The sequence below is a fragment of the Nannobrachium achirus genome (assembly GCF_963921795.1).
Source record: "Nannobrachium achirus genome assembly, chromosome: 12".
In the NCBI taxonomy this organism is placed as follows: Eukaryota; Metazoa; Chordata; class Actinopteri; order Myctophiformes; family Myctophidae; genus Nannobrachium; species Nannobrachium achirus.
The window spans coordinates 37,163,860-37,176,852 of record NC_137832.1 but is presented as its reverse complement, the minus strand read 5'-3'; the positions used below and the strand labels follow the sequence as shown (position 1 = coordinate 37,176,852).

The window sequence follows — 12,993 nt, the reverse complement described above, 5'->3', positions numbered from 1 at the left end:
AGTAAACGCTCATCCGTCATTAATGTACAACCAATTTCTGTAGAACACGGACACATTGATATATGTACATAAACACAAATGTTTATACCAGAAAGTTTATTCAGCTATGCAAGGAAACAAGTCCCGAGTGCCTCAAAGCTGATTCTAAATGTTTAGAGAATGAAGTCAAATTGTGCACAAAACAAAATAACACCATCACACCTTTGAAGAAATAAGTTCATAACATAAAAGTGTTATTTATCTTATGACACACAAGATTTATATTCACATCATTCAGCCAATTATATCAGAACAAAACATTACTATGAGAAGATAGCTAAACTAGAAAATGAACTTATGGTCGAAGCATACAGACAGGAATTTGTTAAATTGTAATTACATAAAGGAGTAGTTCACCCCCAAAATGACTTTTTTTCTATCGATTACTCATGTCATGGAGACTTGAGTTCAATAATATTTTTCAACAAGATTCAACAAGATTTTTGAGTTAGTTCCAACCACCCAAGAAATACTTTTCCAGAAAAAGGCCAAACCATTATTCCCCAAAAATTGTATAAAAGTATGGTCACAAAAATGTATTTGGTTTGCAGTAACAACCCGTCCCTAACCCAGTAACAAGGTTTAAACACGGCTTTTCCAGATGGTTACACAACTAGTCTGGATATATTTCCAGCCAGGTAAACTTAATTTGTCTTGGAAATTTATAGCACAACTAGACAGTGTGACATTTGAAAAACAACTGTACTGTGTTAATACATCAACATGTAGCCTCACTTGTCTTTTCAAAACAATCTTTCATACTAGGAAAGTGAGAGACAAAAGGACCACTAATTGATGCATGATTCCTAAAGTCTGAATTATACTAACTGTAGTGTCATGCACTGAAAATAGCAGGAGTAACAAGCTCACAACACATCGCACTAAAATGAAGGCTACCTTCTCATAGTCCACTCCCATGTTTTAAATGTTGAATTCTCAAGAAACTCTGAATAGCTAAATCTCTCGTAAGCATTCAAATTACAACTTCAAAACTTCAAATCAACCTACCGGTATGTTTTTACATTCAGGCAGTATTGTACAAAACAATATTAATTTTACAACAGTAAAACAAAAACAAAAAATGAACCCACATAATAAATAAGTCATTACACTTTAAACAGTAAATGATAGAAGGAGAGCTATAGCAAAGCAATGGTTGCTGTTAAGGTCAAACAAACAAGATGATGCATCTGGAACTGCTCACCAAGTGTTGTGATTTGCCAAACAGTTTCAGTTGTTAAGTCCTCCATGCCTATGGCATAGCAGTCAAACTAGCATTCACATTATGTAATACAGAACACCCTAGTCTCATCTGAAATACTTTACCAGGGTGCGTTAAAAAGTAAATTCAAAGGATGAACAAACACATTAAAACGTCTAATTCAGCGAATGGAATCTAAAAAATAACAATGAAAACAAATGCTATACTGTACATGTTCTTTCTTGGATTTAAGGAATTGTGTCTTGAGGGAGAAACTGGTTGAGAGAGAGAGAGCGCACTATTGGCTCCCCGTGAGACTGGGATCCCTGATTGCTACCTCAGCCCAAATTAAAGCTGGTATTAAACATAAAACTAAACAAATAAACTGGTTAAACATTTAGTTATGGTGTCTATGGTTTTCCCCTATCAAGTTACCGATTTGACATGGCATGAAGGATAAAAACGGAACAGTGTCTTGCTCAGTAGGCCATGTCCATATTCCATAACTGTAGTCCCAGGTTTCCATAAAGTGGCATACCCGTTTCCTGTTCAAATTCATTTTCCCATAGCTTGTTTGATTGGCTTGACAGCAGGTTTGAACCGGAAACACATGACACCTCCACTAATTCCAAGTTCAAATAAGCTGAGCTAAGCAAAACGTTGAATCAAAACTGATCAATACAGTGTTGTGCAGACAAACCAATTCCTTAATTCCATTTAATTAATTCTGACGGTACAAATTCTACCTCCTTTACTATTACACACACTTTGGGTTGAAGGAACGATAACTGATATGAAACAACATTTTTGACATTATGGAGGCAGACCTGGGCAAAAAACTAATTTCAAATATCTGAAGTACTTGAGGTTTGCTTGAACCAACAGGCTAACCACCCATAACAGTCTAAAAAAAAGTGTTTCTTGTGGGTTTTTTGTTTGTATTTCTTCCAAATTTGAAACATAATTTAATTAGCTTGGCATGGGGGCATTTGCATTACGTTTAATAACAAAATATCTAGAAACCAAGGCCTTGTCAGATGGTCTCAGACCAGCATTTCTTTTCTTCCTTTTTTTCTTCCTTTTTCTAACCAAACTTCATGCGTTTGAGCCCAGGTCTGGATTAACAGAGGATTGAAAATGAACCCAAGGCTTCAGAGGTTGTTATGATCCGACACGTGTTGTGGTGGTCTTCTTGTCAGAGAAGAAGCTTCTCAGCAGCACCACCTGACTTATGCTGACCACCAGAAGGATGAAGGCCTCACCAATGGACCAGAATGCCACACGGGTGTTGAGATCTTCTGCCCGACTGCGTCCCTGGGCCTCCCGGAGGCGGAAGTGAGTCTGGTAGTCGATGACAGACTTCAGAGCCTCGTGAATGGAAACACAGGCCGACTCCATCTGGTAATATGGAGCAACGGCAAATTGAGAGACCAGGGTGAAAAGATCCACACACGCACCAAGCAGGTTTTAAAATGAATAATCCAAATAGGGCATTGACTGTCAATAGTAATATAGACTATATATAGACCTATTGTAATATAATGGTGCACAGCAGTCACTGTAAAACAGTACTATATTGTTTAATTCTGCTTTTGTAAAGACAGATACACATACACCAGTGAGTCTCACAGATAGAATGCACACACCACTCACCTGAGTGAGAGCGGTAACTCTGTTCTCATTGGGAAACAGTGGGGGGTCCTCGCCAACTTGGAAGTCAAAATAGACAGTCTTGTGTGTGAAGGTAGAGAACTCGTTGCTGAAGCAGAACTTGTAGGTGCCATTCTTGGCTGCCGTGAAGGTGAAACTGTCATATTGTTTCTTCATCTCCTTGTAGAGAACAGTACTGTCTGGGTCCTCCAAACGACAGTCTACATCATAATGGCCACCAGTGACCACCTGGGAAAACAAAGAGGGAGAGATGCATTTATAGAATCATCTATTCGGAAACATGTATTAACTTTCACCTAAATCCATAGCTATGCAATGCAGCTGTAAGGTGAAAAGAGTTTCTTTTGTCATCGCAATAGCAAAACGCAGAATTGACCTTTTCTATCACTTTGGGCCATCCACGCCACACAAGGATGTATACTGTACGATTTTCAGACTGTTGGTATTTTATATTGTTTACCAATGTAAACATGGACCAGATATACAGCCTTTTTTATTATTGCCTTTTGTCTTGCATCACACTCACCGGCCACCAGGACCATTGTACCACTATTTTCAGCATATATCTTAGTTACAATAAGATTGAGCTAAGAGTGAGTCTGAGTGACTGTTAGCTCTCAAGTGTTTTCTATGATGTCATTATATCAGTGTATTTCAATTGGGCCTTTTGACAGCTTTCAGGAAGAAACAAAAAATACACAGGGAAGTCAAGTTTGCACATTATAAGCCCACCCGGTGTTCTATTAGAGTAATATTAACTCCATAGACACATACAAAACAGTAAAAGTACTAAACTATGGCACCATCTCTTTAATGGAGCAGATGTGTGCGAGTTTATTTTTTCAGATTTTTCTTCCATTAGAATAGTATTTCCATTATGTCTTTGCCGTTTTAACTTTCTCCATGAAATGACATGATAAAAGATAATTGTTCAATTAATTAAATCCAGATCCCTTTAACACTTCTTCCCAAAGAGTACAGAAGCCCGTAGATATTCTTCACCATCTGACACAAGGCAGGAAATAACCTTTTGGTGTAAATGATGTCTATGATTAATTGGACAGTAATGATCACGTTGCCTGCTGGGCTGGAGATTAGGCCTAATTCCGGACCACCACCACCACACCACACCACACCACACCACACCACAAAGCAGTTATGTATAATAGCAGTGGTTCCCAAACATTTCAGGTCGAGACCCGAAAGAGACATTGTTTTCTAATTTATGGAATTTATTATTGAAATTACTTAGAAAAAATCATAGTTTTTTTTTTAATTCATATAAATCTTAATAATTAAAAACAAAATGTAGGAAAACTAAAAATTAAGGAACCCAGTGTTTGGGAAACAGTGATGTACAGCAAAAAGACACATACCTGAAATTCCAGTGTACACTTGGTACCAATGATGATGTCTTCGTAGAAACACTGCTTAGCGTTGTCTGGCAGCTCGAACGTGAGTTCGGAGCCCAGAACCCAGCCACAGAGTAGCTGGGCCCATATCACCTGCAGCAGTGGTGGAAAAAATACTCACATATTTTCACATAAGTTAAAAGTACCAATACTGCAATATAGAAATACTCTGTAAGGGTGCCCTCACACCAAAATACTTAGAGTGGAATCTGCCAATGCATTTCAATGAGAATGGAGTGTTTTTTTTTTGTTGCAGAAATCCTCTACTGGCAAAAAAACGCTCCATTCTCATTGAAATGCATTGGCGGATTCCACTCTAGGTATTTTGGTGTGAGGGCACCCTTACAAGTAAAAGTCCAGAAATCAAAATGTACTTGAGTAAAAGTATTAAAGTGTTTGTATCAAAATGTACTTAAACTACCAAAAGTAAAAGTACAAAATCTTTGAAAATTATAGCATCCTAGATCTAGATCTACAACCTCAAAATGTAGTGGAGAAAGGGTACAATATTTGGATCCGAGATGTAGTGGAGTAGAAGTAAGTGTACTGGAAATTGAACATACTCAAATATAGTACAAATACCTCAAATTGTACTTATAAGTACAGTACTTAGTAAAGGTACTTAGTTACTTTACACCACTGACCTGCAGCAGCACCCGGATGGACATCATCTCAGCGAGGCTAGGTATCCAAAGTGAACCTGTCGCAGACCTGGAAAAAACATATTAAGCTAGATTTATTCAATGGCAATATGACAAGGGACAACATGACAAAAATGGTGACAAAGCAAACCCGGACATTGACGACAGGCTAGCTTGAGGCTATCTAGCTAGCTGGCAGTGCCGGTTTACAGCGAGCAACCGACTTAGGATGGGAGGTTTTTAATGGATGTCGTATTGTACGACATCATTGAATGTCCATATGTATCGCGATTGGGTTGAATAAAAGCTGGACGTTTGTAATATTTAATCAAACCTTTGGTTTGACTGCAGCACCAGTTACTCACCTCAAATCCCTTACCCGGATGCACGAAAATACTCAACTACGTAGATCAATATCCGAGATGCCATTGGTTGATTTTCTTTCTAGTGAGCCCGCCTCTTACACCTAATTGGTCCACATAGGTTAGGGAAGCGGAAGTGCATGGCAGTGGGCGTGGTTTACTGGTGCCACAAATAAATAGAATATTTTTATATCAATTATTTTAAGCCTGGAATCAAGACATCCAGGATCCCGGTGAATCATGACCATGAAACCTTTGATTCTGTGAAACATTTCAAATCGGAAAAAAGGGTATTAATTATTATTATTATTATTATTATTATTCAAATGTCCAAATCGATTATAGTCTTGATCCAAGGCCAGTAAGGGTCCATTTGGACCCCCCTCTGCCTGGACCACACTTTTGAGAACTACTGTAGTTGTGTAGTAACTAACTGGACACTGCAAGATTTAATGTAGATTCTAAGGACAAGATAAATGTGTAAATTACGTAGGCGTCTAGGCGATAATGTATTATGGACATATATAGGAGAATACACAGCAAACATAATTTAAAAACAAATCATTATAAATATCGCTCACTTGTCCTTTGTGGCTCTGAATAATTACAATATATTCAATTCCAACTTTATTCCAACTGGTCCATATTTCTCAATAAAAAAATAAAAAAATAAAAAATAAACATGCGCGGCCTGCGAGTCTTGGTGACGCTCGTGAACACACGTCTGACGCCAGAATCAACACCACGAGACTAGAGAGCCGTAGACAAAAGAGGGAGGGAGACAAAACACAGCCCTCACATTTGCAACAGGCAGCGGGCGCTTTATTGGCGAAAAAAACCTGAGATTCACAATCGATTCGCATTGAGCTGCAGCGTTCTACAGGGGACCGATCGTCGGGGACGGTTGTTTTTTTCTTTCTTCCACCATGCCTAGCAGCACGTCTCTGTTGGAGGCCGACGAGGGGGAGTCGGAGCTCCCGCCGCCGCTAGCCGTGCACGGTGGGTTCACCGGTGTCTCAGGCCTGGAAGAACAACCAGACCACCACCACCAACACCATCAACCGCTCCCTTCTCCCGTCTCCCACTTCAGTCTCCTGGGTACGGTCCTGGACCTGAAGCCGCTCTCCCTGCACCACCACCACCGGCCGCCTTCGGAAGAACAACAAAACCCCCCGGAGGAAGAAGATCCACAAGTTGGGGACTCTTCCTCCTCCAACAATGGGAACAACGGTGCAGTTAGCACGCTGCTAGCACACTACCACCATCATCATCACCACCACCACCACCACCAGGCCCTGGAGCCGCCAGCACCCGACACCATCCTGCTGTACAACAACAACAACACCACCACCTCCGACGACCACCACCTGGACGATGTGACCGCGGGATCGGGACCGTCTCTCGGCGGGATGATGGTGCTGCCGGGCCCGGGCTTGGCGTACGGGGAGCCGGGCTACGAGGCGGAGCAGCAGTCGCTGCTGATGCGGAGGAAGAGCGTCAACACCACGGAGTGCGTGGCCGTGCCGAGCTCCGAACACGTCGCGGAGATCGTGGGCAGACAGGGTGAGTTGTCTCTGAGCTTTGATTTATCACCAGTTTTGGAAAAAGTACTCAAGATTCTTTGCTAAGGTAAAAGCGTCAATACTGCAACGTGGAAATACTCTGCTACAAGTAGAAGTTCGGAGTTCAAAATGTAAAAGTATCGGCATCACTGTATGTACTTAAAAAAGTAAAGGTACAAAATGTTTGAAAAAAGCAGATCTACGAGCTCACAATGCATCGTAACGCGTTATGAGCTCGTAGTAGATCATCTATTTTCTGATAGCCACGGTAAAAGAGAGCGAAGTGGTTTATGTTTTATATTATAATCTATAACTGCAAAGTAACTATTAACGTTTTGAAATAAATGTATCGGAGTAAAAGTACAATATTTGGATCCAAGATGTAGTGGATTAGAAGTAAAACTATTGGAAATTGGAAATACTCAAGTAAAGTACAAATACCTCAAAATTGTACTTAAGTACATTACAAAGTTACTTTACACCACTGTTTACGTGTATAAAAGAAACGGATCTACAACCTCACAACGTGTCGTCGCGGTCTTGTAGATCAGCTCTAGTACAAATACGTTGGCAGTGTTTGTAAGTGGGTCATCAGCGCCAATCGTCACAAAAAAAAGTTTTACATAAGTTGTGCTAACGGTAACAAACTTGACCATCTCTTATAATGATCCTGTCAAGTAACATTCGCCTTTCCCTGGTCGACAGTGAAAGCAGTAGTAGTTACATGTGTATTGCTGCTGTGCAGCTCATGGCCTGCTTTGTTTCAGAACATGAATAGATATGTTGGTCACCATTACTTTGCCACATCAGCCACATAGGCTATAGTTAGCTCTTTGTCATCGTCTGCATGACCGACGACAAACTCATCTTTTCAAACTATTACCTGTCGTTTCTAAATCCGAGGTCTTTCTCGTCTTTTTTTCCTAAACTTTGCATTCGCGTGAAGATGAGGTTTGGGAGACTGGCGTTGTCATTTAGTCGGGATTTGGACCAGTGGGGGAGGGTAGTAGTAGCACACACACAACACACACACACACACACACACACACACACACACACACACACACACACACACACACACACACACACACACACACACACACACACACTGTATTGTTGACAACAACAGGAAATATCTCTGGTAGTGATGTGTTGGAGTCACAACTGAAATAAAGCTATTTTTAATATAATAATTTGAAGATGTCTGAGTACCAAATGCATTGTACAATTGGAGATGTCATGGAGAGTTTGTTGTGGAAATGTATGTACAGACACTGTCCTCCACCATTTCTTTTGTGTGTGTGTGTTGGGGGGGGGGGGGGGGGGGAGAAAAATGCTATATAATACAAATGGATACTTTGTTAGGTATTAGATATACCCAACTGTCATGCCTATAATTAAAATATCTGCTCTGTAGTTAATCAACCAAGTTATTTTTTTTACCCCTTCTTCCCCCTCTCGGCCCAACTCAGGCTGTAAGATCAAGGCACTGCGAGCCAAGACCAACACCTACATCAAGACGCCTGTACGGGGAGAACAGCCCGTCTTCGTTGTAACAGGTCGCAAGGAAGATGTGGGCATGGCCAAAAGAGAAATCTTATCTGCGGCCGAGCATTTCTCCCTCATCAGAGCCTCTAGAAACAAGGTGGGCCCGCTGTCTTCTGTGGGGGCACCAGGACTTCCAGGAGCACCGGCTCTCCCTGGTCAGACAACGATCCAGGTCCGTAGACACGATATTAAGTTATTAGCATAACATAATTACATATAAACAATGGATCTGGCCTGACTAATGCTATTAGTATAGAAGTATTTGTGTATTATCGTTAACATTTTGTGTAATGGGAATATTTCTACTCTATTTTATTCTTGCGTTAACTTGTTCCCACACAATTCCCTCCTTACAGGTACGGGTGCCATATCGCGTTGTGGGACTGGTTGTCGGTCCAAAAGGTAGGTTCTTATTGATTAATGAAAATTAATTAATTCAAATCTCTGTCGTTAACTGTGCTTATGGGAAAAGCAGATTGACTCATTGATGTGTAGTTGTGCAGTGTTTGGGTTTGCAGTGTTTGGGTCTGTCACCTAAAGGGTTACTGTCACTTTAAGAATCATCTTAAAAAACACAAGTTAATATTTTTATTATGTCATTGCAAGCATCTTTGTGTGTGTGTGTGTGTGTGTGTGTGTGTGTGTGTGTGTGTGTGTGTGTGTGTGTGTGTGTGTGTGTGTGTGTGTGTGTGTGTGTGTGTGTGTGTGTGTGTGTGTGTGTGTGTGTGTGTGTGTGTGTTTTTAATATCAATTATCAACATTATATTTTGTCAGAAAACGTATTAGGATTTTAAAGGCATTTGTAGAATCGGCTTCAGGCCTAAATGGGTAATACAAGCATAACAGCCGTACTCTTGGATATACAAATTACCTTGTTATTGTCATTATGTTAACATACAATATCTTTACACTTTCCAGCCATATCTCCTAACTAATCCCTGAAAGTTGGCAACCTTGATATGGTTTGCAAATGACATTTCGCAATGACACGTTTTAATTTATCTTAGATTTTCACTCACAGTGGTATTGAAAGGGCAGATAGGCCAGGTTAGGATGTCTCCTTTTTTTGGCTGTGTGGACCCAACCATTGATTGTAGCTCAGTACTGTTGAATAACTATGGGTCATGGTTTATCTCTCAGGTGCAACCATCAAACGCATCCAGCAGCAGACACACACGTACATCGTTACGCCGAGCCGTGACAAGGAGCCAGTGTTTGAGGTCACTGGCATGCCAGAGAATGTCGACCGGGCGAGGGAGGAAATTGAGGCACACATCGCTCTCCGCACAGGCACCTGTGGTGGGATAGAGATTCCTGGTACAGAGGACAACGACTTTCATTTCAACGGGAAGGATGTCAGCTTTGAGAGTTCTGCGGCACAACATGCAGGTTTAGCAGACGGGGCGTGGCTACAGGCGAGTGCGCCATCACCTGGCGGCAGCGTACTGCCACCGAACGGCGGCAGCGTACTGCCACCGAACGTCACTGGTGCTCAGCGAATCAACAGCAATATCAATGGTAGTGTTCGAATGTCTTCCACATACCGCAATGATAGCTCCAGCTCCCTCGGCAGCGGGTCCAGTTCAGCAGACTCGTTCTACGGCAGCGGGAATGGGAACCGGATGGCGGATTTCAGTCCAACTTGTCCGTTCAATGCCAACTCCAACAACAACAACAGTAATGGCAGTGGTGCAAGTTTCTGGTTCGGTGACAACCTTCTCCCCCCAGGATCTGAGGAGCTGGTTGGTCTGGGAGGGGGAGGTTCCTCCTCTGGATTTGACCCCTTGACCATCTCCACTGCCCCGGGCTCACACCCAGTCCCTCAGCCTCATGTGGTCTGGAGTCCCTTTGTGGATCGACAGGGCATCCAGGCCTTTGATGCCCGCCCAGCCCAGGTTTGTGCATTGATCTAATGTTATTTTTTTATATAAGGCCTTTCCAGCGCCTTGGAAATGCATGACATGAGAACAGAAATACAATGTATCTTTCTTTTGGTCTGCAAATGTAGACTTTATCGGAGATACAAGGTTTTCATCTTGCTGCAGTTTTATGTAGTGTTAAAAAAATGAATGAGTCCAATGAATGACGCCCATTCCGTCACATTCTCCAGACCAGTCAGCCAGGGACCCCACGCCTCTCACCCACCTTCCCTGGGACGGAAGCTCTGGAGCACCCCCAGGCCCAGCGTGTTCAACGGGGGCCTCTCTGCTCAGGCGGGGCCCTAGACTCCCACACTTTCTCAGCCTACGGCCCTGCCTTCTCTTCTTCCAGTGAAAGCACTGCCTCTTCCTCCTCCCCACCTGAATCATCCCATCCCTATCGGCCCGGGCTTGGATCGTTTGGGAAAGGACAGGAGATCTGCATCCACTGTATGGAGAGTCAGGTGATTGCTGCCTTGGTTCCCTGTGGGCACAACCTCTTCTGCATGGAGTGTGCCACACATATATGCCAGGGATCAGAGGCTGTGTGCCCTGTGTGCCTCTCTCCAGTCACACAGGCTATACAGCTCCGTAACATATGATTTTAACCCAAACGCCTGTTCTGAAGATGCCCGTAACGTCTGACGAGGGTTCAGCGTCCCCGCTACTTCCTTCCATAACGTAAAACATTATTAGTAGGGGAAATGACCCCGTTATCAGCATCTACGTGCATCTTCACCCTATGTTTTGTTCAAGTTCAAAGTTCTGTACATTCGCGGGTGGGGTGTGAAGCCCATCTACACATGTCCCCTGCAATGGTGAAGTCTTCTTCCTATTGGTGATTGATCAATGGAGGGCCAGTGACCCTCTGGTAGCATTGTGTGGGGTAGGATATTTCTTTGTCCTGTCTCTGCTCATTATTTTTTGATCAAGAATGGATTTTTATCCGTTAACTGTTCAGCTGGCGTTTGGATCAAGATTTAAGTTGGCCAGGTACAGTTCTGATGTTTTTCCTCTCAATATCTCAACAGTTTTATTAACTTTTTTTTTTTTTTGCTGCTAGTCTTTTTCTTTCTTTTCAAATGTGAAATTCTGGTCCTGCCCCATTGCCTCTCATAAATAGTGCTTAATGTAGGGGCGGATTACAAGCACACATGACAGTATTCCAGATAGTAGTTGATTTTTGCTGCAACAAATGATCCTCCATGGAAAACACATACCAACCAACGCATACACTCGTCTTATCCAAAATTTCCTATTTGTGTTTGAGGAGTTTTAACTGTGCTTTTGTAAGCATGATGTTTACAATTCAAAAATGGATCCCTTTGGTAGTTTGATTAATAGTGTGATGTTGGCATGCTTGTAAACACACTGAGGCTTTTCAAACAAAGTGGCTAAATCCTGCTACTGCTCATTGGTTGCACTCCAAAAGAAAATTCCCATTGCGTCATTGATTCCTATTCCTTTTTTGACTTCCAACAACAGAACCAGGACGTGGTTAACTCCTCCCAGTACCAAGATGCTGCACCACTTCGTTACCGCCATGTTGCTTTCCGTTGCTTCTTAAAAATAATCTGTTTACAGTAAACTTGTGCCTAATTCCATTCTGAGTAATCCAAACAAAAACTGGTTCAGTGGACACACATATGTTACTATGTCTTATTATAGCAAACCTGTGGCCTTTTTTGGAAAGCCTGTAATTTACTGCACAACACTAGCGCTCCAAACCATACCTATGCTCAAAACAACTCACACTGACAAGGGACCTGTCTTAATGTGTTCAGCTTAGTTTAAGAAACGCTAGTTTCTTAAACACATTCTGGCACTAAGATTAGGGGTGGGCAATATGGTGATAATTATCGCTGAGACGATACAATGTCTCCACGATATGCCTTTTCAGAGATATCGTATATATCGTGATACAATTGAGGGAGCCTTATATATCGTTAATACAGAGATTCATTGCAGAATTCAATTTAAACCTGCATTTTGGTCTAAATCAGTAGTTCTCAAACTTTAAAATGTCAAGGTCTCCACTTAACTCTGACAGTATACAAATAAAACCAAATGGACCCGTAAGGGTCCATTTGGTTTCATTTGTATACTGTCAGAGTTGCATACTTGTAAAGTTCAATTTAGACCTCCCAAAAGGAACCCAGAGAGTCTAATTTTTGTCAAGTAACTTGAAAAATAACCATGAAAAACCAACGTGAAAAAGAATCGTGATAAAATCGTGTATCGTGATACAGCTTGGGAAAATATCGTGATATTGTATTTTTCCATATCGCCCACCCCTAACTAAGATCTTCTTTCGTCCATTGCTTACGATGGATCAAAGAGCTTATTACAGGCATGTGAATTTCCTCTTTTGGTGTTATTTAAGATTTTAAAATTTTACTTAATATTTGTTGCTGTCCCCCCCCCCCCCCCTCCATTTATCCAGACAACTTTTACGTATTGCACTGAGAGATGTAACTTTTAGTTTATTTTCAATACTCAACACTCCTGCACATCACTACTGGTTATTTTTTTTCTTTGCTTTTTCACATGCATGTGTTTTTGTTTGTCCCAGTCACATCCATATTTGAGTAAACCAAGCGGTGTCGTCATCTGCCAGCTAGGTCTTTACCACCTCATT

The 12,993-nt window shown here is 41.7% G+C and overlaps 2 protein-coding genes across 2 annotated transcripts; one reads left to right on the top strand and one right to left on the bottom strand.

The window, feature by feature from the left end:
• Nucleotides 1–212: 212 nt before the first annotated feature.
• On the bottom strand, nucleotides 213–5,355 carry tmed7 (transmembrane p24 trafficking protein 7). The gene is made up of 5 exons (XM_080738036.1): nucleotides 5,330–5,355; nucleotides 4,968–5,034; nucleotides 4,288–4,416; nucleotides 2,894–3,139; nucleotides 213–2,638 (listed from the first exon to the last, which is right to left on the bottom strand). Exons 2-5 carry the CDS (start codon nucleotides 4,992–4,994, stop codon nucleotides 2,402–2,404), a joined length of 639 nt encoding a protein of 212 aa, XP_080594162.1. The 5' UTR covers nucleotides 4,995–5,034; nucleotides 5,330–5,355; the 3' UTR covers nucleotides 213–2,401.
• An 821-nt stretch (nucleotides 5,356–6,176) lies between these two features.
• LOC308295990 (RNA-binding protein MEX3B-like) lies at nucleotides 6,177–12,378 on the top strand. Its single transcript, XM_080739097.1, has 5 exons — nucleotides 6,177–6,889; nucleotides 8,361–8,608; nucleotides 8,793–8,838; nucleotides 9,577–10,331; nucleotides 10,547–12,378. Exons 1-5 carry the CDS (start codon nucleotides 6,253–6,255, stop codon nucleotides 10,955–10,957), a joined length of 2,097 nt encoding a protein of 698 aa, XP_080595223.1. The 5' UTR covers nucleotides 6,177–6,252; the 3' UTR covers nucleotides 10,958–12,378.
• The last annotated feature ends 615 nt before the right edge of the window (nucleotides 12,379–12,993 follow it).